Source organism: Antechinus flavipes, chromosome 4 (assembly GCF_016432865.1).
Source record: "Antechinus flavipes isolate AdamAnt ecotype Samford, QLD, Australia chromosome 4, AdamAnt_v2, whole genome shotgun sequence".
Taxonomy (NCBI): Eukaryota; Metazoa; Chordata; class Mammalia; order Dasyuromorphia; family Dasyuridae; genus Antechinus; species Antechinus flavipes.
In genome coordinates this window covers 38,915,058-38,941,350 of record NC_067401.1, presented here as the reverse complement: position 1 = coordinate 38,941,350, position 26,293 = coordinate 38,915,058, and the positions used below count along the sequence as shown (strand labels likewise).

The window sequence follows — 26,293 nt, the reverse complement described above, 5'->3', positions numbered from 1 at the left end:
TTAATTTGCATTTCTCTGATCAATAGTGATTTGGAACACTTTTTCATATGACTAGAAATGGTTTCAATTTCTTCATCTGAAAATTGTTCATATCCTTTGACCATTTATCAATTAGAAGATGGCTTGAATTCTTATAAATTGGAGTCAATTCTCTATATACTTTAGAAATGAGACCTTTATCAGAACCCTCAAATGTAAACATGTTTTCCCAGTTCATTGCTTCCCTTTTAATCTTACAAACACAAATATTTCAACATACAAAGAAGAAAGAAGATTGGATAACAAATTGTGAACTTGTTATATATAGTTTAAATAATATTGCTCTATTTCTTTAGGCCTCTTTCTGTATCTCATTTTATTTTTTTCTGTGCAATTAAAAAAAACCCACTTTTAAAAAAAAAAAAAAACTTTTGTCACATGACCATTAATTCACTCTCCCCTAAATAAAAATCTACTCTTGTAACAAATATGTAGAATCAAGCAAAACAAATCGATCCCCTGGCCTTTTAAAAAATTTCACCTCTCTTTCTGTACTTCCTGTTTATTACCTCTTTACCAAGAAACTCTGAAATCATGAATAGATACTTCTTTCGCCATCTTTCTGAAGTCCCCTACATTATTGTAGTCACTGCATAACTGGTTCAAATGACTTGGGCCCCCCTTGGCCCTTGCTGTACATCATCACTGCACCATCCAAAAAACCCACTAACATGGCTATTGTCACCACCATGGTCTGGGACTGAAGTTGTTGACTGGTTCCTGGACCCATCTGAACATTATGGATGGTCCTTTTTAGATCATTCACGAAACAAGAAGACAGAAGAAGGGGGAAGCAGGGAAGTGAGATTAATTTTCAGAAAAGTTTTAACTGAGAATAGTAGAGAGTCTAGAATGGACCAACTCCAGACCCAGGGTTGGGAGAAAGAGGAGTGCTTGATGTTTGGGTTTTTGTTGGGGATTTGGAGCCAGGGCACTGTGTTAAGTGCTTCTAGAAACAGGATGGTAGTGCACATCTCAAAGTAGATTGCATTACAGATTGGACCAAGTGCATTTGTAAGCCAGGGCTCTGCACTGAGCCAGATAATAAAGCCAAGTGCTTTTTAATTCTAAAGTGGACTACAAGACTGAGGTTTCAAATCACAAGATGAGTGCATTGCAGATAATTTTTGTGCAGGAACCACTCTTCTCTAAGATAGTTAATTCCCCGTGTGGCTTTTCTGCTTGTGTGTTAAGTGGGAAAGGACCTCTTGTCCTCTTGTGAACTCACTGGTTTGGATATATGTGACAATGGCAATAATTGGGTTACTAAAATTTCTGGCTTTTTGCAGCATTTTTCTCTATCAAGGTGACTGCCTGTTCTCTTTCAACTTTAGACGCTATCATTTTCAGAAGGAGAGGATAGACTGAGCTAGACATTGCTATGTACAAGTGATCAACAGTTGACACACACATGACCAAGAGGTGAAATGCATATGATATTCCTTTGATTTGTGATATGTGATCAACATATGATATGCACAAAGGTACTTGTAATGTACTCAACACAGAGGATCAGATGATATTCACATGTCATTCATGCGACATACGATTGAGAAGCAACGAACATGTCACTAATACCGATTACACATGATTTTTGTATGATATGATGCATGTGTGATCAGCATACAATGTTCACAATCTATGTAAGTGCTTGTCTCAAGCAATTAACATATGATACTTGGGATCAACAGGTGTCCTTGCATAAATTATTTAATCCTGTCTGTATTCTAGTCAGCAGCATAAGGCTACAAATTACAAAGTAGATGATAACTTGTATTGATAAATTTTCTTCACTTAGAAGTTTTCTATATCAATGAAATCATAGGTCCAGTCCCTATTCTCTACAGGAATAAAGATGGTGGCTTACATTTATATAGTGCTTTAATGTTAACAAGATACTATTCACATCAAGCCTGTGATATAGGGTTGTAAATAACAACATTGCTAATTTATTGATGAACAAACTTTCATGATGAACCAATTGAGTCCTTAGGTGGTAAAATAGCTTACATAAGATTATACAGTCAGTTCTAGAACTGGGTTGTAAATCCAGGTTTCTCTCCAGTGCTCTTTCCATTGTGCTATACTGCAATGAGAGGACTAGCCTAATCAGCATGTGTAGGTATATGATAAAATCAGATTATATATGTCTTTGAAAGCTAAGCAGAAAGAGTTTAGAGAAGAAAGAGACTTATTTCTGAATTTTATTTTTTTTATATATGTTGTTTTTCCTGCTAAAAAGGTACAATAGTCTTTAGTGGGTGGGATTTAGAACTTCAAAAAAAAAGGTTGGTTTTTTTTTTTTTAACCTCTCTCTTCCTTCACATTTCTATAGTTAATGTGATGGGAAATAAGTGAAGATTATTGAGAAAAAGAATGAAGATAAAGGGAATATTTGAGAAAGAATATTTATTTAGGCATATGTAAATATCTTCTTGTGGATCCTAAAAAGTGATTGTTGTGTTTAAAAACAAAAAACATTTTTGACAGGTTGATGGAATATTGGAAATGCTTGTTTATTTCCTCTCACCATATATCTTTTGGCAAATAGTGCTTGTTCTTATACATTTGTATTTATTCCTTATGTATCTTTATTTAAATTCAAGATACATTTATTAAGCACCTAATATGTACAGGCCCTTGTGCTAGGCACTATCAATGATGTGAAGTTTAAATGAGAAAAAAGTCCCTTATAGAGCTTACAGTGTAGTATGGAGACAAAAAAAATACACAAATGATTTTTTTATTATAAAGTTGATAGCCATTGACAAAGGCAAAAAAAAAAAATCAAGGAAATAAAATAGAATGAGGAGTAACTCTTACCTAAAATCTTCAGTACTTAATAAAAGAAAACCAAATAAGTTAACAGAAAATAAGCACAAAAGTTTGCTTTGTATTTCTTTTCAAGTCCAGCTAAAGTTTTACTATCTTCATTTTTATTTTTTCCTCAAATATAGTTTTAGTTAGTGTATGTAGTTCTGATTCTAATAATTTTGCCTTTCACTTTTTCTGTTTTATTTCTGTATTTCCTAGTATGCTTTGTTGTAATTTTAATAACACTACAACATTACATTACATAAATATATGGCAAGATAGGTACTCTCTCTAATGTGCATATAAGCATCCATACCTTCTTATCCATGTCCTTCTATAAAACCTCTCTAAAAGAATCACTTAACATGTTAGGTACTTACCTCTAGATCTTTTTTACCTTCTTTGTTATTCTGTCATCCTTTGTTATTATTACATGATCTGCCCATCTTCCTAACCTCCTCCTTCATGCAGGTTAGGCAAATTTTTCCTTAAAAAGTATTGATTGGGGCAGCTAGGTGGTGCAGTGGATAGAACACCAGCCCAGAAGTCAGGAGGACCTGAGTTCAGATTTGACCTCAGATACTTAACACTTCCTAGCCATGTTACCCTGAGCAAGTCATTTAACCCCAATTGCCTTAACAAAAATATATATCTTGATTGGCTCAGGGTGCAAAAGATTCAGGCTACTAACATTGCTTCTTAGTCTGAGTATAAAGAACCTACAAGAAATTCTTAGATGCTTGGCTGGTGGATGATGATAAGCAACTCTAGTGAAGGTATTTCCCTTAGCTAAATCATCTTAAGGGCATCTTCCATGCCTGTCTTTGTTCCATATCCTTCTCCTGCAATGGATAAATTAATCTCTTTTGTTAACAGATGCATGACCTAGATATGTCTCTTTTTATTAATAAGTCTTCATTAATAGAGCTTCTTTGAAAGGGAACTTGCTATGTCAATATAATAATGGATCTGGTCCCTATTCTATTAAATTTTTAGGATAAAGTCCAGTCATGAAATTGTTGAGTCAAAAATCAGTTTTGTCATTTATTGTACATATTCAATTTTACTGTCAAGTTAACAGCATGGTAAAAGATTCTGAAAGACTACAGTTAACTGTCAAGAGAGCTTGTGTCTCTGAGGGAGGACTCAAGGAGTTAACTGTCATCTTTGAGGGGGTTTGAAGAGACATTTTTGAGATAACTGAGTTTACTTCTTATCCGTGGAGAAGCCATCCCAAGAATCTCTTGAGAGATTTTAACTGCTGTCTTCAGGGAATTGAATTGTTGAACTGAGATTCCAGTGTTTTGAAGGTCAGAGGTTACAGCCATTAGTAAAAAAAAAAAAAAAAAAAGCTACTCTAGCTGTGACTTCTCTCACAGCTGAAACATGCTGAAAGATTAATTTATGTATTCAATTATATTTTACTATTAGTAGATATAGTAATATTGATGCTTGTCTAAGCCCATAAGATCAAAGTTTGAGACTGAGAAAGGAGAAAAAGCTTATTCAGGAAGAGGTTTCCTCTGTTGTGCTTATAAAATAGGGTGCCAATAATTAGTGACAGATTTTACATTTTTGAATAGTTTTGGGGTAATTCCTATTCAGACCTATTATATTGCTTTTAAATATAGTGAGAGAGAATTAAAGGATAATAATCAAATAAACAGGCTTTAAGGAGTGGGGTTTTGGTATTTTTGTCCTCAAGAGCACCTGAGCTCCCACTGAGCTCCCCTGACAAAGGTCTCTGTGTGTGAGATCTCTTCCAAGGGATAGCTATCCATGTAGGGTAGGAAACATTTTCTTATACATATAATATTCGCTTCATCTAATCATCTAGACTTCTGTGGCTATCTACTCTCTGAAGAACTGATCTTATTCAGCTAACTGAAAGTTCAATTTTCATATATGCAGTATGGGAAAAAAATGCAAAAGGTGGTGGGAAGCAAAGAGACAAAAAACAAATTAACCATGGAGTGTCTTGTTAGAGGAACATTCAGGAGGTCAGTATTAGTGGATGAAAGAATACATAGTTGGAGTAAAGTAAAATAAAACTGAAAAAGTAAAAGAGAGTTAGGTTATAAAGAGTTTTAAATGCCAATCCGAGGGTTTTGTATTTGATCCTGCTGGTGATAGGGAGCCATTGAAGTTTCTTGAGTAATAGGGGGTGACATGGTCAGACCTGTACTTTCTTTCCTTTCTTCAAAAGCCACTGCAATGTGGCTTTTGAACTCATCATTCAATTGAAATTGCTCTCCAAAGACACTGATGGTTTCTTAATCGACAAATCTAATGTCCTTCTCTCAATTCTCATTGTCCTGGACCTTTCTGCAACCTTTGAAACTGTCACCCATGTCTGCATTTTCTCTTCTCAGTTTTTCATAGCATTGGCTCTCCTCTTATTTCTCTGATCACACCTTCTCAGTCTCTTTGCTAGGTTGGTTGCTGCAGTTCACACCCCTAACTATGGGTGGTCCCTGGATTTTAACACAGTAGTAAGCAGGCATTCTGTGAATATCTGCTGATTGCTTAGTTAAAGAGAGAAAAATGAAGCAGCTTAGAGTACAGGCCCCTACCTCTATTTTTTGTATTTACTATTCATAGCAACTCATTTTTTGATGGCTAAAAATTGGAAACCATAGTGATACCTATCAATTGGGAAATAGTTAGACAAGCTATGGTATATGATTGTAATGAAATATTATTGTGCGGTAAAAAAAGACAAGCAGAATGATTTTGGAATAACCTGGAAAAACTTATATGAATTGATATGTAGTGAAAAGAACAGAACCAAAAGAACATTGTACATAGTTACAGCAATATTGTCCATGAAGAACTGTGAATGACAGCTATTCTCAGCAATACAATGATCCACGAAAATTCCAAAGGACTAATGATGAAGCATGCTGTCTCCGGAGAAAGAATTGATGTTGATTGAATACAAACTGAAGCATGCTATTTTCCACTTTCATTTTTATTTTAATTTGAGTTTTCTTGTACAAAATGACTAATATGGAAATGTTTTACTTAATTATATAACTTGTATCTTATTGCTTACTGCCTCAGGAAGGCGGGAGGGAAGAGAGAATTTGGAACTCAAAAGTTTAAATAAAAATGTTTTTAAAAATTAAAAATAGAGAATGTTATAATTTGAGGGTAACCCTATTTTTCATGCCAAAAATTGGGACAGATGGTCTGGTAAACAACATCACTTTTTGCACAAATCTCCTTTAAAATGCAATTGTTGTTCTTGAAATTGAGTGTTCTAAAAAACCCAAGGTGATGGTTGCTATGATCATAGCATAAACTGAAACTGGAAGTCCTAAAGGAATTAGAGTAGGATGAAGAGATGTGAAAATTTAGACTTTGTTGTTCACGTAGGATCATTATTGCACATCTAGAGCATCTAGTCTCCTTAATATCCTGGAGGATGCAATTTCCTGTGATTATTTAACTCATTTGTAGACAGTTTTTCCTCTTCATCATGACCACGTTGAACCAGGAGTCAACTTATCCCCCATATTTGTAGGCTAAAAACCATGTGGAAGTTCAGAGACCCCAAGTCTTTACTTAAGTAGGATCTAGTCTAGCTTAATTTCCTCGACTGCCCAATTTTTTGTATTTTTTTTTTTTTTACTCATTTGTAGAGTTCTTCCCCTTTTCATGACTATGTAAGACCAGGTGTTGAGACTCCCCGTAATAGCTGCCTCAAAGACGAAGAAAACGGTCAACTACCAACTACTGCCAAATAAGCCATCCTAGCAGGGCTGTAGCTTGTCACCTTCCCTGAACTAGAAGAGCTCCTGAAGCCAGTCGAAAAGGCGGGAAAGGGAAATCAACTACAACTCCCGAAAGGCTCCGCTCCTGAAGGTGACATCACCGCCCGGCCTCGCCTCCTGTCCCCTGCGTCCCCCGCAAGGAACACTCCGGCATAAACTACATTTCCCGAGAGGCCTCGCGCCGCCTAACAACCCTCCTCCCCTTGTTCAGCTCAGACAACGCCGCTGGGCGCGCGCGCGCGCTCGCTCGCTGGCTCTGCCTCCCGAGGGGAGGGAGCGTGTAAAGGAGGGGAGGACCGGTCTGGGGAGGGGGCGGGGGTACGGCTCGCTCGCTCGCTCGCAAGATGGCGGACGAGGACGGGGAAGGGATTCACCCTTCAGTCCCTCAGCGGAACGGCGGCGGCGGCGGAGGCGGCGGCGGGTCCGGGCTCCTGGGCGCCGGGAACGGCGGCGGGGGCGGCCCGCGGGTGGTGCGCATTGTCAAGTCCGAGTCCGGCTATGGCTTCAACGTGCGGGGCCAAGTGAGCGAGGGCGGGCAGCTGCGGAGCATCAACGGGGAGCTGTACGCGCCGCTGCAGCATGTGAGCGCCGTGCTGCCCGGGGGGGCTGCCGACCGAGCCGGGGTGCGCAAGGGGGACCGCATTCTGGAGGTGTGAGTATCAGGGCCCCGGCCCCATCCCCCGCCCCCGCCCCCCGGGGCTCCGGCGCTGCGGCGCTCCCCCGCCGGCGCCCACCCTGTCCCCCGCGGCGGCCGGAGACACCCCCGGTCCCTCAGCGGGGCCCATCCCTCTCTCCCCCGGGGCCAGCCTGGCAGGAGCCCGAGCACCTTCGCTTTCCGCCCGAGCCCCCTTGGCTCCTGCCCGCTGCCGGTGCCGTGACAGCCGCTCGTTTTGTCGTGCCCACCGCGTGTGCTCCGGGCTGTCCTCTCCCTTCTCCTTGAAGCCCTTCCCTGCCTTGGCATCCCCTCCCGTGCCCTTCTACCCTGCTGCCGTCCCTATGCTTCCTTTTGTCTCGGATTCGGTCCCACTTTGGGGCAGCCTCGAGTCCCTCTCGTGCCTGGTGGCATTTTCCATTCCCTTGCCCTACATCCTGTTCTTCGGTTCCCCCTCACCCCCCAGTCTTGTAAGTTTCATGCCTTTGCCTTTCTGCACATTTTGGTCCCGGCCCTCCCCCGCCCCTTTAGCCCCTGCCTTTTCCTGCTCCCCACTTCATCAACCTTATTGCAGCCCCGACAATTTGGGGGGCTATTGCATCGTCAGTCCGAGCTTTCATCGGAGATTGGATTTGTCTTGGAAGGTTTAAAAAGTGTGTGTATGTGCGTGTGTGTGTGTGTGTGTGTCCAGTGCTCATCGGTGGTCTGGGTGTAGTACTCGAATCGCCTCCATTCCTTTCCCCCCTATGTCCTTCACTACTCTATTTCTGTCCTGCCTGTATTCCCCACTCCTTCCTCTCGTACATCTTTCTCTAACTGACTTGCGTCCTCGTCCTTAGCAGGCTATTCCGTCTTGGCTTCATGCTTTCCCCAAATTCCCTTTCCATCACAGCAGTCCCTCCCTCCCTTCAGGCCTTCACCTAATAGAACTGTTGGTTAGGCCAGGGTTTAAGAGGCAGCAGTACCCTGAAGGTGTGTCTGGGGAATGAAGCGGCCTCTTCATCTTACACATTTGGCTCCTTCTGTGGCACTTACTCCTTAGAGTTCCTCATCCTTCCTACCTCAGTGACCTACCCAAGACACCTTGGCCAGATGAATGTTTTCTTCTTTTTTTCTTCACTTTCAAAGAGTTCTGCTATTTCTCAGCCTGGTGTGCCAGTATATTAATCTCATGGGGATCAGAGCACTAAGACCTGTATTGCACTGGTGATCCTTCTTTTTCCATTACCTGAGCCTAGAATTCTGTTCTTTCCAGATTACAGAAAATGTCTCTTATCCTCTCCCGTTAGCAGCTCTTGGGAGTCGGTTTCCTTTCCCTGTGGAAGTTCATGTTAGGTTCATTTGCATTTATTTTTGATTTTCAAAGTCCACAGAGCTTCCCTGGGCACCATATAATGGAAAAAAGTGGCAATTGCATCACAGAACCGAACTAATTGGGAAACCTTGAAAACTCATCTGTACAACTTCCTTCCCCTGTTCCAAATTCAAATCTTGTCCTTTGTTGTACCTTGTTTAGTCATGCTGAGTACAAATAAAAAAAATCAATTAAGTAGGCCCTAATAATAGGAAAAAAAATTTTTTTTTGAAAAAATTAATTTTTTTGTTTTTATATCTCCTTCATTTCTGAATATTCCCTAATAATTCCTTCTAAACACAGATTTTTTTTACAAAGGGAAAATAAGCAAAATTAACCAGCACTTCAACTGAGTCTGACCATATATATACTTTTTCACATCCACAGTCCCAATTTCCAGAAAGGCAGAGAGGTAATTTTCTCATCTCTCCTTTGGGTCTGGGCTTAATCATCATAGTCACTTATCATTCAGTTATGGCTTTTTTGTCTTTGTTCTTTTCAGTTACATTATATTAATCATGTATATTGTTTTTCTGATTCTGCTTCCTTTAGACTCAATATCAGTTCATATAAATCTTCCCAAGCTTCTTAGAATTCTTCATGCTCATAATTTCCTCATGGTACAATAATATTCCATTACATTCCTGAGCCGTTAATTGGCTTAGCTCTTTTCTTGCTAGTTCATGGGAATCCACCTTGTTTCCACTTTTTGCTATGAACATTTTGGGTAGATTTAACTTCTTAAAGGGAATGTTCGGTTGCTAGAGGAAGAAGGGTACAGCAAGGATTTCATTTCCTGGTTTTGATCATGGTTGGTGACCATGCTTATTTTCCTATAGAAATGTGTATGCTTATTCTCAGAAGTATTCCAGTTCTTCCTCTGTAAAATGTTGAGAGCTCCTCTATTTTTCAGATAGGTGTCAGGGATAGGTAATCATTGTGTAGCTATGGCTTCAATTGTGCGTGTGATCTTGATCCTGTAAGTTTTCACATAACTTAGTTTTTTTTTTTTAAATGTCATTTGTTTTCTGTTTTTTTCTTCAAAAAAAATTACAGTTGTGTTTTTCCATTTTATACAGTTGTTTGGACAGTTTATAGTGTTATGAGTAGGCAGAGGAACTTATAATTTAGGACTAAAAGGTATGGGAGTTTGTATATAAGTGAAATTGTTTACTTTTTAAAAACAAATCTATTCACAAAGCCTTTTTTTACGCTGGAGATATGGCATAGTGTTTGGGTCAAGTTTAGCATTGTTCACTTCGTCCTCTACAAAACAGTATCTGATTTAGGAATTTGTTCTATCGTAGGGCTTGGTTTTGCAGTGTGAATAGGATTTCTGGGCTCTCAATCTTACTGCATACTCAAAGCCTTCCTGTTTAGTTTCCACCTAATAATCTTTCCCAATGTAACATACATTGAGTGTTTAATTTTCTTTGATCTGAACGTACCCTCAGGCTAAAGAGTGAAGAGTTTGTCCAAAAAATAGAACCAAAATAAATATGTCTTTGCACTTAGTCGGGAAAGAATTGTTGACTGCAGGTTAATTTTCTTTGGATTAATTTATTTCTGAAGGCTCATGACTGATTTCTTGTTGCCCTGAGGAAGGCTTTGGATATGGAATTTGTATTTTCCCTCCATATTTTTGAGAGCTTATCTTTGTTACTTGGTGCGCTTGTCTTAGTCTCTTGGGTATATGTTTTGGGGGTAGATTTGGTCTTTTGGAAATAGAGTTTGTGGCCTTCAGAATCAATTAAATCTGTTAATAGAGTAAGTGAAGGTCATGCTAATGCTTTGTCATGTTGGATTAGTTGATTGGAGTCCCATTGATGGGCAATTGCCAGTCATCATAGTGTTTGTGGTGGAGAAAATATATCTTTTATCTCAGATCTTTTGCCCATGAAATTAAGCATTAGGAAATACCTACTGAAAGTCAGTTAATTTTTTACAACTTTTTAAAGAGAATTACCTGGTCATAAAATTTTTTGGCTTCACTCCATAAGAATGTCTGGAGGAAAAAATGATTGCTCTTTGAGTAGTGGCCATTACAAGTTAAGTTTAAGAGTAAAACCTTAACTTTAACTGGTTAAAACCTCTTAAAAGAATTGCTTTCTCTAGAGTGGCATGATTCGCTCTCAGCTACTTTTGACAATGAAATATATGTGTATTTTATTACTAGGATTCTGTATTTAATCCTTATTGTCATATTCACTGTGGGATATGCCAGAAGGAACCAAAGCTGTACTTAGAAAATTGATTTAATTGTTAATCTTTTTATGTCCTAATCTGTGTGGAAAAGCAGTGAAATATTACATAGAATAGTGAAGTAGAGTGACTATAATATCAAGATTAACTTTACTTTTGTAGTTCCACCCATATCAATTACTTCTTTGATCTAAGATGCTGCACTATCTACTTCTTTATTTTATGCTGAACAAAGTTCCTTGATTTTTCTAGAAAAAATTGTGGCATAGAATTTAGTAGGTATATTTGGTTCTCCTCCTGTTCTTTCCAATGACATGTCATTTTGACCTCTTTGCAGTTCAGCTGTGTCTTTGTAAACTCAGGTGGGAGAAGAAATTTGGTGAGCACTCAGATAGTGTCAGATCATTTAATAGCTTTGTATTTGACTTCATTCTCTTAATTATTTTCTAAGTTGTGAGACAGATAACTTAAATAAGTAATTTATGTCCTTGTTATCTTTACTCAATTGACTGCTAGTGAAGCAACTATATCCACCATAATTATAAACCCAGAAAGTAACTTAGTTTTGTAGAGATCATGGAAAACAATAAAAATAAAACCAGAAATAATACTTTTATTTCAGAAGTAGTTTCCATAGCAGTACTAAGACAAGGAGGAGGCCTTTGTAAGTACCTGCATTATTTGCCTCTTTGTATGGATTAGTAAGGAGGCTGGGACCAGCTCTCTTTCCACTCACATTGGCTTGGGACACCTTGCATTCAGATGATGTCTACACTTTGTTTCTGATGTGGACTTGTTAATATGTCCCCTAAGGCAACAAATTACTAATGAAATGAGTCTCATTGGGAAATCCTATGATCTGACACAGAAGCAAAGTGACTTAATTGACACAGTGAATTCATTGTGATGCTTAAAACCTGTGTACATCATCCTTATTTAACTGTACTGGTTCTGCCTGTACCCGTTAAAGCTCATTTGGTTAGAACTTAGTTTTAATGAATTTAAGGTTTTGATCTGAGTCAATTAGATTCACTTTACCCCTAATCTTGGCTAAATTTCCTAAAAGTGAATATTGTGAAGCAAACAGATGAAATACCTTAGATATATATTCCTATATCTTCACTACCAGAAGAATAGCTCAAGGGAGATGCTCTATCAACTCCATAGTGTGAGCATTCCCACGGGATCTAATGATCCTGTTTTCTTACCATAGTACCTCCCTTAGCATTCTATAATTCACTCACATAGCTTATAACTACTCTTTCATAGCAGTTTACTCTCACGCCTGTTTTCAGTCTGGAACTTACATCTAGTTTCAGACACATATCTCTGTCTTATAGGATATTTGCACCCAGATGTCCTCTAGCATCTCAAGCTCAATTCCTAATCTAAGCTTGTGTCATTTTCCCCTATACCTAACTGTTTTCCTAATTTCTGACTTGAATTTTATCACTCATTTAGTCTCATGTTTGAAACCTTGGAGTTATCTTGTATTGTTTTCTCTTGTTTTCTTATCTATTTAGTGATCAAACCCTTTAGATTTCACTAGTGTGATAGCATATTTCGAATCTCTCCAATGTCTTTGGCTTCATATTTTTAGGGATTCCCTATTGAATACTAGGTAAAGTTTAGGCTCTTTGGCATTCAGGGCACTTCACCATTTGGTGCTATCCTACCTTTATTGTTTTAGATGATTTCAGTAAACAAAAATTTTATTTTCCCTCCCTCCCCATTGAGGGAGAATAATGAAAAACAAAACTCTTGTAATAGATAAGCTTAGTCAAGCAAAATACTCTCCCACTGTGGCCATATTTAAAAAATATACCTCCCTTTGAGTCCAGTACCTCTTGGTTAGGATGTGGACAGCTGGCTCATCATGTCTCTAATGGTGTGGTTTGCCATCCCCTTTTCCAGCTTTCTGATTCTCTTCTTTGTACTTGTTATTTGTCTCAAACTGGATTACTTTGTACCCAGAACATAACCTGTAATGCCTTGCCTTTGGGGCTTTTTTCATGTTATTCCCTATGCCTGGAATGTCTTTTCTTTCTTTTCCCCCCTTATTTCCTCCCTCCTTACCAGGATCTGCCTATTGGATTACTATCAGTCCTTTTAAGTCCCAATTCAGATGCCATTCTTCCATAAAACCTTTCTCTTCATTGCATCTGGTGATGACCTTCCCCCTTGGACCTTTACATAACACTTGATTTTGTAACTCTCTAATGCAGTTGGGTCATAATGTGTATTTTACTCATCTGGATTTGTGTCTTATTCCTCCACTTGACTGTAAGCCTCATAAGGACAGGAAATGTGTCTTAATATAAACTTTGTATCTTCCTCAGCACCTGTTTTCCATGGGACACTTAGTAGAAATTTGTTTAAAAGAATCAGTGGTATCTTATTTGTATGTGAATGGCAGAGCATGGCTCTGTGTGCATAAAATCTATGATATCTGGATTAGGTGATTGGTCTCTTTTTTTTTTTTTTTTTTTTTTTTTTGCCTGAAGGGAAAATTGTGGCATGAGGAGTCTGAGTAGCTTTCTCAAAGACTGAACCCGATTTAAGAGTTTCAGTATCTAGTTTCTTGTATTGTGTCAGGTTTTATTTTTTTGGCCTTTTTTTTTTTTTTTTTTAAAAGGTGGAGGAAAATTTCACATTCTAATACTTCTGTTTAAGAGGGCAGCTGGTAGAGAGCAACTTGAATCTTCTAATATGTTTCAAGCCCCAAATTATTGTAATTTGATTTTTGAATTCTTTAGGAATAGAAATAAGCTGTCAGTTTCATCTTTAATCTGTAGATGTAGGGTCTGGGGCCTGCTCCTCTCCTGGCTCTGTCACTTTTCTGCTGATTGCCCTGTGGATCTATTTCTTTAACCCATAAGTGTTACCTTTAATCCTTTTCCTTTTAGCATGTTGTATATTGGGTGGGAGTTAAAGGAATTAAAGACCAAAAAACAATATTTAAATACCAAGGATCACTTTTCCCTCCCATGTTTAATTTCAAAATGAAAGTCAAAGAAAAACATTTCAAACAAATACAAGGATTAATGATGACAAGCAAGTTAATTCTCCTTGCTTGAAATGTCATTCAGGACACTCAGAAGGTTGTGTTCTAGTGTGAAATGAGTCAAGTATTAGGTAATATATGCACACCTGGGATTCATTGGTAATTACTAATTCTTTTGGTCCCTGCCAACTAAATGATATTCTTATAATAGTTGAGGAAATAGACTTAATCAGCAGAATATTTAAGGACCTGAGCAAGAAATAAGGAATTCTGCAAGAGTATGACTGTTTTATTTTCACCTATGAACTTTCATTGTTAGAGAAGTCTCCTTTGGAGTGATTTGTCCTTTAAGCTATCTGACAGTCTTCAGCCATGATTGTCAGATTTTATAGTAAGTCTTCAAAAAGAGGGCTGAATCCATCATGAACTTGAGATATAAGTTATGAGCTTATTCCACTTTGGAAAAGTACAGGGTGATCTGCAGGAGCATGGTGGCGTTTGCTTATGCAGTTGTTCTCTCAGCTGGTTGCAAGGAAGGCTGCCTGCCAAAAAGTCACCTTACAGAAATGGGCAGCAGCTTAACTAGATGGACTTTGAAAAAAAAATAGTGTTGGTATTTTTGGAAGATGCTATGTATTCTGCATTGAGTTCTGTTGTTTGATATATTTAAGCAGAGAGATTTATTAAATGAAAACATTTTGTTCACTATCTGATTTTGAGAATGGAAGTTTTGAAAACATTTGGCTTCCAGCTTCTCCTGCAGATAAGCTATTTGAGGTGTGTGGTTCCTCATCTTCTCTACTCTGTTCCCTTAAGCTTCCTAATATCATCATCTTCTCTCTCCTTTTTTTTTTTTCCCTTTCTCATAGAAGTATCCCTACTACATAAAAAAATTGTCCCTTACTTCCATTCTTTCCATTTTCTCCAGGATGTTGTGGTAAACATTCTCTTTTTCCTCTCCCTCCTCTCCCTCCCCCCCGCCCCCCCCCCCCTTATGTCTCTGTCTCCCTCCTTCTCTCTTCCTCCTCCTTTTTCTTCTTTTCTTCCTCTTGTTGTGTTCTTTTTCTCCTCCTTTTCCACCTTCTCCTCCGTCTCTCTCTTCCTCCTTCTCTCTCTCCCTCACCCTCCTCTGCTCTCCTTCCTCTTTTTCTTCACTCCATCCTTTTCTCTCCTTGTTTTCTCTTTCCCTGCCCCACTCCCATGTTTCTTCAGTTTCTTTCTCCATTAATTCATTCCTAACTCTCTACACATCCACCAAGTTCACTCCACACTTTAAAAACGTCTGTCTTTGGCCTTTCTGCCCTATCACCTATAACCCAGTCTTTCTGTTCTTCATTGCTAAAATGTGTTTCAGTGCATCACATAAACCCTGATAGATACATAGGTCAGTCTCTCTCAATGTAGAATCCTTGAAACAAGAGAGCCTAGAAGAGTGATTGCAATCAATATTACATGAAGTCTTACTCTTGAGTACTTGACTGTTCATTAAGAGAGGATGGATGTGTAATTTAACTTTAATATCAGTGTCCACAGCTTTTAAAAACAATGTTAATAAAAAATAATTCACATTTAGGCTCCTTAAGGTTTACAAAGTGCTTTACACATATCCTCTTCCATAATCTTCACAATAGCCTTGGGAGGTAAGTGCTATTATCCCTATTTTACAAGTGAAGAAGAGTCTCATAGCTCCTGTCTGAAGTAGGAATCAAACTCTGGTCTTCCTGACTCCAAGTCCATTTCATTATTTACTGTGCCACAACATCCATCTGAAATTGTCTTTATTTATAGAGTTGTGATTATTGTGTGAGTTGGCCTATGGATTCTGCTTTTTTCAGAGTTCACTATTACTTTATACAAATCTTTCCAAATTTCTTTGAATTTTTCCTATTGGCCTATGGATTCTGCTTTTTTCAGAGTTCACTATTACTTTATACAAATCTTTCCAAATTTCTTTGAATTTTTCCTATTTATTTATTAATTTTTTTTTGGGGGGGGGGGGTGGTGGCGGCAATTGAGGTTAAGTGACTTGTCCAGGGCCACAGCTAGTAAGTGTTAAGTGTCTAAAGCCAGATTTGAACTCAGGTGCTGCAGACTCCATCTGCTTTTATCTCCTTAGCCATGGAGCTGCCTCAGATTCTTCCTATTTATTGAGTTCTTTACGGTACAAAATATTATATATATTCATTTACTACAACTTAACTATTCTCTAGTCATTGGTCATATTATTTATTTTCAACATTTAGCTCAGTGCTCCTATCATTATGCTTGTACAAATAAGTCTTTTTCTTGCTTTCAATCAATTCTTTCTGATATAAGCTAGTCAAAGCTTTGGGTCAAAGATAGTAAATAATTCTGTGACCTTTTTGTGTGTTTTTCTAGTTTATTTTCCATCATAACTGTACCAAGTGACAGTTGGAGCAGCAGTGAATTAGTATGCCAATTTTTCCACAGCTTTACCAACACTGAATTTTTCCTTTTACCATCTTGGCAGTTTGATGGGTATGCAGTAATTCCTCATGGTTTTTTAAATTTGCATTTTTCTTATTGTTTGTTGTTAATTTTCTTGACAAACTTGTCCACGCTCAGGCTTAATATATGCTTAAGCATATATTAAGTATCTTCTAAAGTACCTAAGGCCTTTTGAGGATATAAAGATAGAATCAAAAATATTCTCTGTCAAAGAAATGTAAACAAGAATATATGTGATGATTTTTTGAGGAAGGAGCAATCACTATTAATTTTACCAAAGGTTTTGCATAGGAAATGCCATATAGGCTGAATCTTGAGTACATTCTAGGTACCAGAAACACTGTGTTATAAGGCACTGAAGCAAGAGTTTGAGTGGTGTTAGGGAAAGATCTAGTAGATCATAGACTGTGCAATAAGCCTGAGAAGTTGGTTAGTCAGTAAACTCTTAATAAGTACCAGCTATGTGCCAGATATTGTATTAATCACAGGGGACACAGAGAAAGACAAAACAGTCCTTACACTCATGGAGTTCACAATCTAATGGTGCAGACAACATGCACACAACTCTGTACAAACAAGATATTTACAGGTTAAGTTGGAAATCACAATGGTAAGGTACATGAATTTAAGACAAAGATTTCCTGTAGAAGATGGAATTTTAGCCAGGATTTGAAGGAAATAGGAAAGTTAGGAGATAGTTGAGAGTAGAGTATTACAGGTAATAGGAGGATCAGCCAATGAAAAATTTTCAAGTTGAAGGGTGAGGGTGTCTTGTTCACAGAACATAAGGAAGCCAGTGTCATTGGAAATCAGAGTATATGGAGGAATGTAAGGTCTAAGGATCCTAGAAAAATAGAGGGGACACTAGATTATGAATGTCTGAAAATGATCATGAGCCGGTGAAGTTCTGTGTGTGTGTCTGTGTATGTATATTATGAGAGACAGAGAAAGAGAGAGACATAGTAGAATGGAGCCAGATTCTAAAGGGTTTTTTTTTTTTTTTTTTTTACTCAATAGCATTTTTTTTTCCAATTACATGTGAAAATAGCTTTCAACATTCATTTTTATATCATTTTGAGTTGCAAATTTTTTTTCTTTTCCTCCCCCATCTCTTCCTCAAGACAGTAAGTAACCCGGTTATATATGTACAATTATTTTAAATATATTTCCATATTAGTCATGTTGTGAAAGGAAAATCAGCAAAAAGGAAAAACCACAAAGAAAAGGCAAACAAAAGAAAAGGTGAAAATAGTATGCTTCAATCCACATCCAGTCTCCATAGTTCTTTATCTGAATCCAGAAGGCATTTTCTATCTTAAGTCTGTTAGATTCTCTTAGATCACTGTACTGCTGAAAAGATCTAGGTCTGTCTTAATTGATCATCACACAATCTTGGTGTTGCTGTGTACAATGTTCTTTCTTCTGGTTCTGCTCACTTGACTCAGCATCAATTCCTTTAAGTCTTTCCAGGCTTTTGTGAAATCAGTCTGCTCATCATTTCTTATAGAAAATTTACATTACATTCATATATCCTAACTTATTCAGTCATTGCCTTGTGAATGGGCATCTTTTCAGTTTCTAATTCTTTGCCATTACAAAAAGAGCTGCTACAAACATTTTTGCACACATGTGGGTCCTTTTCCCTCTTTTATGACCTCTTTGGGATACAGATCCAGTAGTGACACTGTGGGATCAAAGGATATATATATATAGATATATAGTTTTATAGCTCTTTGAGCATAATTCCAAATTACTTTGCAAAATGGCTGGATCAGTTCATAACTCCACCACTCCACCAACAATGAATTAGTGTTCCAGCTTTTCCATATCTCTTTCAACGTTCATTGTTATCTTTCCAGTCATCTTAACTAATCTGAAATTGGTATGAAGTGATACCTCAGAGTTGTCTTAATTTGCATTTCTCTGATATAGTGATTTACAGCATTTTTATATGATTAGAAATGGCTTTAATTTCTTCATCTGAAAATTGCCAGTTCATATTCTTTGATCATTTGTCAATTGAGGATTCTAAAGAGTTTTAAACACAGGCTGAGTAATTTGTGTTGTATTTCCAAAAGCAATAGAGAATCATTGAAATTTCTTGAGCTTGGGGAGTGACACGATCAGATTTATGCATTAGAAAGATTATTTTGGCAACTGTGTTAAGGATAGGTTGGATAAGGAGAGACTGGAAGGTTGGAGTTTCATTTGAGAGGTCTTTGTAGTAGTTCAGATGAGAGTGAGGTCCTGAATTTGAGTGGTAGTATCTTTGTTAATGGAGAGGAGGCTGGATTTGAGAGAGAGACATACTTGTAGAATTCAATCAAACTTTGTAGCAAACTGAATATGAAAGGGTGTTGTGAGTGGAAGGGAGTTAATGTGACTCCGAGGTTACAAAGCTGAATGACTGAATGATGATACTTGTAAAAGAAATAGGGAAGTTAAGAAAAGGTTGAGTTTAGATGATTTATTATGTTTTAGACAAGATGAGTTTGAGATGCTTGTGAAAAATCTGTATGGTGATTATCAAATTGGTAATTGGTGATGTCAGACTGGATATAAGAAAAAGGATTAGAGAAGATAATTGAACCTATGGAGGTGATGAACTTACTGAGGGGGTAGTATTGAGAGAGAAAAGAGAATCTAATTGAGAACCTTGGGTGTCTCCAGATAGATGCTTCGATTTCCTCACTATCTTTTTTCCCTTCAGTTCCCTATACTCTTAATTTCTGTTCCTATCATTCAACTGAAATTGCTCTTTCCAAACTTGATATTGATCTTTACTTCTTTTTATTGAAGAGTCATCTTTCCTTTGAGTTCAGAGACACAGCATCCCTCTTGGTTCTCCTTCTGCCTCCAATTACATGTGTATCGTCTTTGTTAGACCCTTTATCTACTTCCCATGTACTTATCAGTCTTGGACTTAAATCTCCAGTTGCCTACAGAACATCTCCACTTTGATGTCCCATTGACAACAATGGTGAGTTCAACTTGTCCAAACCAGAGCTTTATTATCATTTCTTTAAAACCTGTTCACCTTCTGACCTTACATTTTGTCAGTGCTAATAGCATCACTATTAATCTAATCTTTAATTTCAAAACTTGGGGATTATTTTTGATACTTCTCTCTCCTTCAGTCCATAACCAATCAATTGCCAATTCCTGTTAATTCCATATTTCTACCTTTTTGCCCCCAATTTCTTTTCCACTGCTGCCAGCTGAAAGCAGGATCTCATAAATATTTGTCTTAATTATTGTAATAGTCTCCTTTTTTGTTTTTTAAGCTTTTTATTAGAAACCTTACCACTTTTATTTACAAATATACTCCCCTTTTCTGTACCAACTCAGAGAATACAAAAAATAAAAATAATACAGGGAAAAAGAAGTTTAGTAAAACGAACCAACAGATTAGATAAATCTAAAAATATCTTCAATATAACATGCCTATTGCTCCCCACCTCTGGTAAGAAAGGCTGAATATCTTTTTTCTCCCCTCTTCTTCTGGATCAGTCTTGATCATTATAATAATTCTTCTTACTTCTACTGTACCATTCTCTTAATCTGTCCTTCATACTGCTGCAAGGTCTTTTTACATGTCTTCTTTATAAAGAGATTTGATTGTGTAGTTCCTTTTTTCAAAACTCTTTAATAACTTCTTATTGCCTACATAGTGAATTTCAGACTTAATTGTTCCACATTTGAAGGCTGCTTTACCTTTCAAGGATTCCATATTTTCTTTTGTTTATTCTCCCCTATCACCCCTTTCCCAAGATGGTAAGAAATCCAGTTATATATGTACAGTTAATTTAAATATATTTCCATATTAGTCATGTTGTGAAAGGAATTTTCTTAGTACATATTCTTAGTGTCACTTAAACTGAACTCTTTGCTTTCCTCTTCCCCTAATTTTGCCCATGTTTTTTTCCCCCTTGCCTCAATTTTCACCTAATGGATTCCTCTGTCCTTTGAAACCCAACTCAAATGCTGTCTTCTTCATAAAATTTTCCTTATACCCTATTGATCATTACTCGGACCTCAGTTCACATCCTGTTTTGTAAACCTTTAATGTATGCCTGTAATATTGTATATTAAGGTTATCTGTGTTTGCCTTTTGTTCCCTTGATGTAGATTGTAAACTCCCTAAAAGGGAAAAACCTGTGTAATACTCTGCACATAATAGGAGCTTAATAAATGTGTGAATGAGTAGCAATGGAATATTTAGTAATCTATGAATGGTTAGGACAGTGAGTCTTATAGATAACTACATTTTGATCATTTTAGTTTTTCCACTTTTAAAACTACCACTTTTTTGTTGTATTATTTGAATTTTTTTTTTTTATTTGTATTGATCTCAGTGAAAATATAAAACTGAATTTTCTTTGTGGGATCATTTGATTTGTGGGCTACTTTAGTGTAGATCTTTATGTTCTAATTAGTATTTATATATGCCTGTGATTTAAAAAAAAAATCTTATGTTTCAGTCCCTCATGTTCTATATCTTAGGCATAGTAGGTGTGTACCTCAGTCCCTCAGAGTGTGGTTATCATCTCTTAATTACTCAATTATTATATACTCTTTATATACTCTTAACTACTTAAAATAAGTTTGTGCTGAAAGAATTGATTGTTAAACAGCATCTAAAAATACCATTCTTTTATATCTTTTAATTTAATTTAATTTTCAATTCCAAATTCTTTCTCATTTCCTTTTTCTCTATTGCCTATTGAGAAGGCAAGAAAAGCAAGACCACTTTCAGATATGTATAAAAGTGTGAAACGTGTTAGCCATGTCCAAAAATTTTTTCTTTTTCATTTTGTTTAATCATGAATCCTTTGGAAATGTAGTTAGTCATAGTAACGATCAGGTACTAAGTTTTTCAGAGTTGATTATTTTCACAGTATTGGCGTTATTGTATTATTTTCCTGGTTCTGCTTACTTCATTTTGTACCAGTTCGTATAAGTCTTCCCAAACTTTTCTGAAGTGTTCCCTCTTTATCATTTCTTATAGTGCAGTTGTATTCCATCACATGCACATACCATAACTTTTTTAGCTGTTCTTAACTTGTGAATGTTATCTCAATGTCCAGTTCTTTGCCACCACAACAAGAACTGCTATATATTTGCACAAATGTGGATACTTTTCCTCTTTCCTTGATATCTTTTGGACAGATTCTTTTTTCATGCTGTGTTGCTTTTCACACACAAAGTCAATGCTGCTATTACTTGATTTTCAATCTTGTGGATAGATTTGCCCTGATCCATAATTTTGGAGATGGCTGCTGGGATTAAAGGACTGTGGCTATAGATTAAATAGAGAAAATTAAGGGGTTCATAGGAATAGAGTCCATAACTTTGGCTTCATTAACCACAAAATTTAGTGAAACAGAAATTTTTTTTTTTTAATGAGGGTTTCCTTTTAGCGCCTAAATTAGAGCTGTTGCTTATTTTGTAGAAGATTTAGTACTTAGTTATATTTTAAAGTGGCTTTTTTGATCTTGAGTGATCAGTTTCCAGTAATGTTAGTGCAACATGTAAAGAAAGTAAGAAGGAAATAAAGTTGAGAAATCTACTATGGTGATTTCTGACCATATTACCCCTAACTGGAATGACCGTCTTACAACATTCCCCTAATTTTTTGAAAAAATGTCCAATCTTGCTTCTTGAACAGCTGTTGTAGAATTGGTTTTAGGAAGTCTTTGAAGACCAAAAAAAAAAAAAAAAAAAAAAAAAAAAAAACCACCCAGTGGCAGATATTTGTCAGTTTTACTCTGAAAACCTCTGAAATTCCTATGTTTTATGTTATCAGAAGTGATAAGGCCTTGGAACTTGAAGGTTGCTGTCTTTATCTTTGCAAAAAGGCAAGTGATTATTCTTAGAATTCACCTAAAATAAGGCTTATATTTTGAAAAATACCAACATTTGTATTTCTTATTCTTTTCCTTCCTACTCTGTTTTGGCATAAATTTGAAATGCTTGGGATACATGTTTATCCTTTTAAAAACAAATTTAGTTTATTTTTTAATTTTAAGTCCTTTGAATGGAAGAAAACTATTTTTAATTGTGCCCATATTGAATGCCATATTCTCATTTTAAACATGTAATTTTGTTGCTCATAATAGAAAGTAAAATAGTCTCCATATAATACTGTACAATAACTGTACTTGAATAACTTAGAGTACAGCATATTAGTACTTTTTTTAAGAAGTAGAATTTTTCCTGATCCCAGGGTCTTCTTGACATTCTTGGTTTGCCATTTTCTTCTCCTCATTTTATAGATGAAAAAATTGAAGCCCACATAGTTGACCTGACCAAAGTCACTTAGATTAAGTAAATAGTAAAGTTCAGATTTGAACTAAGGTTTTTAAACTCCAAACCCAATTATTCTGTTGTACCCAATTTACTGTAATTGAGTCTTTAAATGACCCTAATATTCAGAGAATCAGGATTCTATCTTTTGTATTAAAAGAGAAATAGATGAACTTTCTCATTCTCTAATTGCTTAGTAGTATGCATGTATGTGTGCTGTTATGCATGTCCTTAAACATTTAGGCATATTTTAAAATAAACTAAAATAAAACCAAAATAAATCTAATTGAAATTTTTTGTCCTTGTAGGATTGTAGAACATCCTGCCTTTGTATTATAAAGTTTTGAGGTTTGGGGATTTTTTTCCCCATTCTGGTGTTTCTTTTCTGTGAAATGATAAATTGTGAAAGACAGATTAGTCTGATTTATGTTTATCTCACTGTGCCTTTGTTTCCTAATTGGTGAGGAGAATGGGGAATCATGGGTAAAAAAAAAATCCATTTTTTTAAAAGGATATTAATGCTATTTTATTAGCTCGGATCACATGATAATAATTTAAAAAAACCCAAACAAGCCACTTTCTGGCAAAGTCTGCATATAAATCATAATCAAAAGCCCCATGTGTGGACATTGAATATAGTAGCTTACCACAATAGATGGGGCTCTTTGAATCATTTTCTTCTTCATATTTGACTACTGTCTTTAAATGTTAAGAACTTATTTCAGTCAGATGGGTTCACTAGGGAAGTAGCATTGCATAGTGAAAAAAGGATACTGACCTGCAATTAGGAGTTCTAGCTCTGCCACTAAGTCTGGAAAAAGGCCATCTTAAGCAGGGAACAGCTCTTTGAATATTTTGGTCTTTTCCCTCGCTATTTAAGAGCTGACCAGCAATCCATAAACACTTGTCAGTTTCTTGACCATAGCCAAGAGCTTAAGATTTATCTCTACTGAATGAGTTGTAACTTTCTTTTATTTGCTACTCTTTCTTTTAAGTGAATTATTTTCTCGGAGGGTAAGAAGGAATCTTAACCTTTGGGTCATTAGTTATTTTTGATGTTGAGTAGATTTGATAGAGTGATGAAAATCTGTACAATTTGACCCTTTTGAGGTCAATTTTTGTGTGTGAGTGAATCAAGAAACAGACCTAGAATTGTGATTTGTTTTTCAAGATACAGTACTTCTCAGTCTTCTTGTCTACAACAGGTAGAAACTTGTTAAAAGTTTTATGATTAAAGAATGTTGCAGAATGAACAGTGTATGAGCTATCTAAAATATTTAATAGGGCAAGAGATTTTTACCAGTTTGTGTGTCATGGACCCCTTTGGCCATTTGGCCCTGTGGACCCCTTATTAGAATTATGCTTTTAACATAAAATACATAGGATTACAAAAGGAGTCAAATATATTGGAATGCAATTATCAAAATGCTTAAGAAACAAAACAAGTTCATAGAGTTTAGGCTAAAAGGCTTAGTCATAAGAAGACAAGAAGGGGGAAGAACAAAATTACTTTCTACAAATTCAATGAGCATTTGATTGTAAATGTTTTCTGCTTGTGTCTTGTACTTTGTTCTTTGTTTCTGACTGAAAAGTGCCCCAAATTTATGTGGGTGAGTGGAAAGAGAAGCAGGGTAAATGTTGAAATTTTCAAAGTTTTCCTTGGGTAGTAACTGGTTAAATAAGAGAATTATGTTGTAGGAGAAAGTGACATTTTTCTGACAAGATTTCTGTTGGTATTTTTTTCCTTCATAGCAGCAACAACTGTAGTAATTCATTGTATTTTCCTATTGAAATTTGATAGGCTTCTTGATTGTTACCTAATCTTTGACTTGGAGAGTTTTCTTGTTTTTAGTGTGGGTTGGTCCTAACCTTATATTTTTACTGAGCCCTTTTTTTCATTCTAGAGAGAATAAGATTTCAGTAGGGACCAGAGAGGCAGACCAGCCATATTAGGTGGGTTTTAATCAGCAAGTCTGGCCGTATTTCTGTGACATGTAAACTGGCTATAAACAGGATGGTTTGGGAGAGGATTGTGAACTATTTAGTATTTGTTAAGTGTCCTGAGAGGAGAGAAGTGCAGAATATCTGACCAACAGTCAAAGCACAGCCCTTGAAAGCTAATGTGTTAGGATGCAGAAGAAGTTTTACTAACAAGTTTGTACTTCTCCTTCTTTGACCATGTTTATCGCTTGTACTTATGTCTCATGACACAGGAGAATAATAGTCAAGGGCAAAGTGCAGCAGAATTCCGAGAGAAGTGCTCATTGAATGGAAGGGAAATAACACTAGATTTGCAGTCTGAAGCCTTGGATTCAAATGCTGCCTTTTTCTAGCTTCTTGGATGATCACAGACAAGTCACAACTGCTCTGGACCTTGGCTTCCTCATCTGTAAAATGAGGAGATGATATTGGACTGAACAAGCCAAGATGAGCTCCCAAGTCTTTTCCTACTTTAACTCTTTGACTTCGTATGGTTATCTGTGTTAGGTGTTTGCTTAAATACGGTGTGATTAATAGGGAGACAGTTTGATGAATGAAAGGGAAAGACCACCCTTTGTGGGTCAGATGTTTAATTGCAGTTTTAAAAAGACAACTCTGTGTTAAAGTGATGCAGCAGTTCCCTATTTTAATAGTCTAATCTTTATTCTTAGCTAGCCTCTTCCAACCTGTCACCAGGCCAGTAAACAGGCAGAGGAAATGCTTCCTAATGTGCTGCCAGGGGTCTGTTTTTCCCTAAATTGTGAGATCTTTTCACCTAGTTTGTATTGGGTGGAAATTGGGTGGGGGTGGGGTGGGATGGAGAGCCAGTTACAAAACACTTTTTAAGATAGACTATCCTAGTAGAATGTTTTATGTCCAAAATTAGGATCTAGACCTGAAAACAATTTGAATCACATTTGCTGTTCAGTACCATTAATATCACATCTATTTGTATAGAATTTTACAGTCTCCTATGTGTTTTGCAATTTGATCTTTACAACAGCATTCTGAGATAGGCCATTTACAGACAAGGAACTGACTCAGCTCCCAGTGGTTAAGGTCATACCACCAGGAAGTGAGGGGCAGAGCCAGACCCAGGACCCACGGCTCCTGACTCCAGCTCTGGGATTTTTTTCTTTTCTCTGTCTCTTCTTGGGGGAGGTGGATGCTGCACTAACTCTATAGTCAACTTTGTTATCTTAATCGCTAGAAGGCCTGGATTACTTTTTTTTTTTTTTTTTTTTTAAGGAGTGGGGATTTGAGACATAAAGCCAAGCAGAAATCAGAGACACTCATTCTTTGCCCCGTTACGTCCTATGGAAAATGGTAGAGGGATTGGGAAAGGTTCACAGATTGGATTCATGGACTTCCCATGAAAATTTGGGTGCTGGAGACAGAAGTTTGTCTTCAGGGAGGAGGGTTGTAAGTTCATATTATGCACTACATTTCTGGGCTCCCTCACTTCCTGGCACTGAAAAAGCTACCCAAGGTACGTGTGGCATAGGCCTCAGGGTGTAGACTGAAAAGTAGGTTGGGGCTGAATCCTATTCTAAAGTGAATTTGGAAGGATTTGAAAAAGATTTTGATTAGCCAGAAATCTCCTTCTGGGACCTTAAAATGACTGTTTTGTGTTTCAGGTATGCTTTATTTAGTCTTTGAGTCTTAATGACAGCACTTAAATTAAAGTCTTTTCTTTA

The 26,293-nt window shown here is 36.9% G+C and overlaps 1 protein-coding gene across 1 annotated transcript in view; it reads left to right on the top strand.

Moving 5' to 3' along the window:
• Positions 1 to 6,958: 6,958 nt before the first annotated feature.
• The window catches only part of SNX27 (sorting nexin 27), a 71,371-nt gene continuing 52,036 nt past the window's right edge, over positions 6,959 to 26,293 (top strand). The window contains exon 1 of the mRNA XM_051992637.1: positions 6,959 to 7,281. Within this exon, the coding sequence (XP_051848597.1) occupies positions 6,974 to 7,281 (308 nt within the window). The 5' untranslated portion in view covers positions 6,959 to 6,973. The remainder of the gene's footprint in view (positions 7,282 to 26,293) is intronic.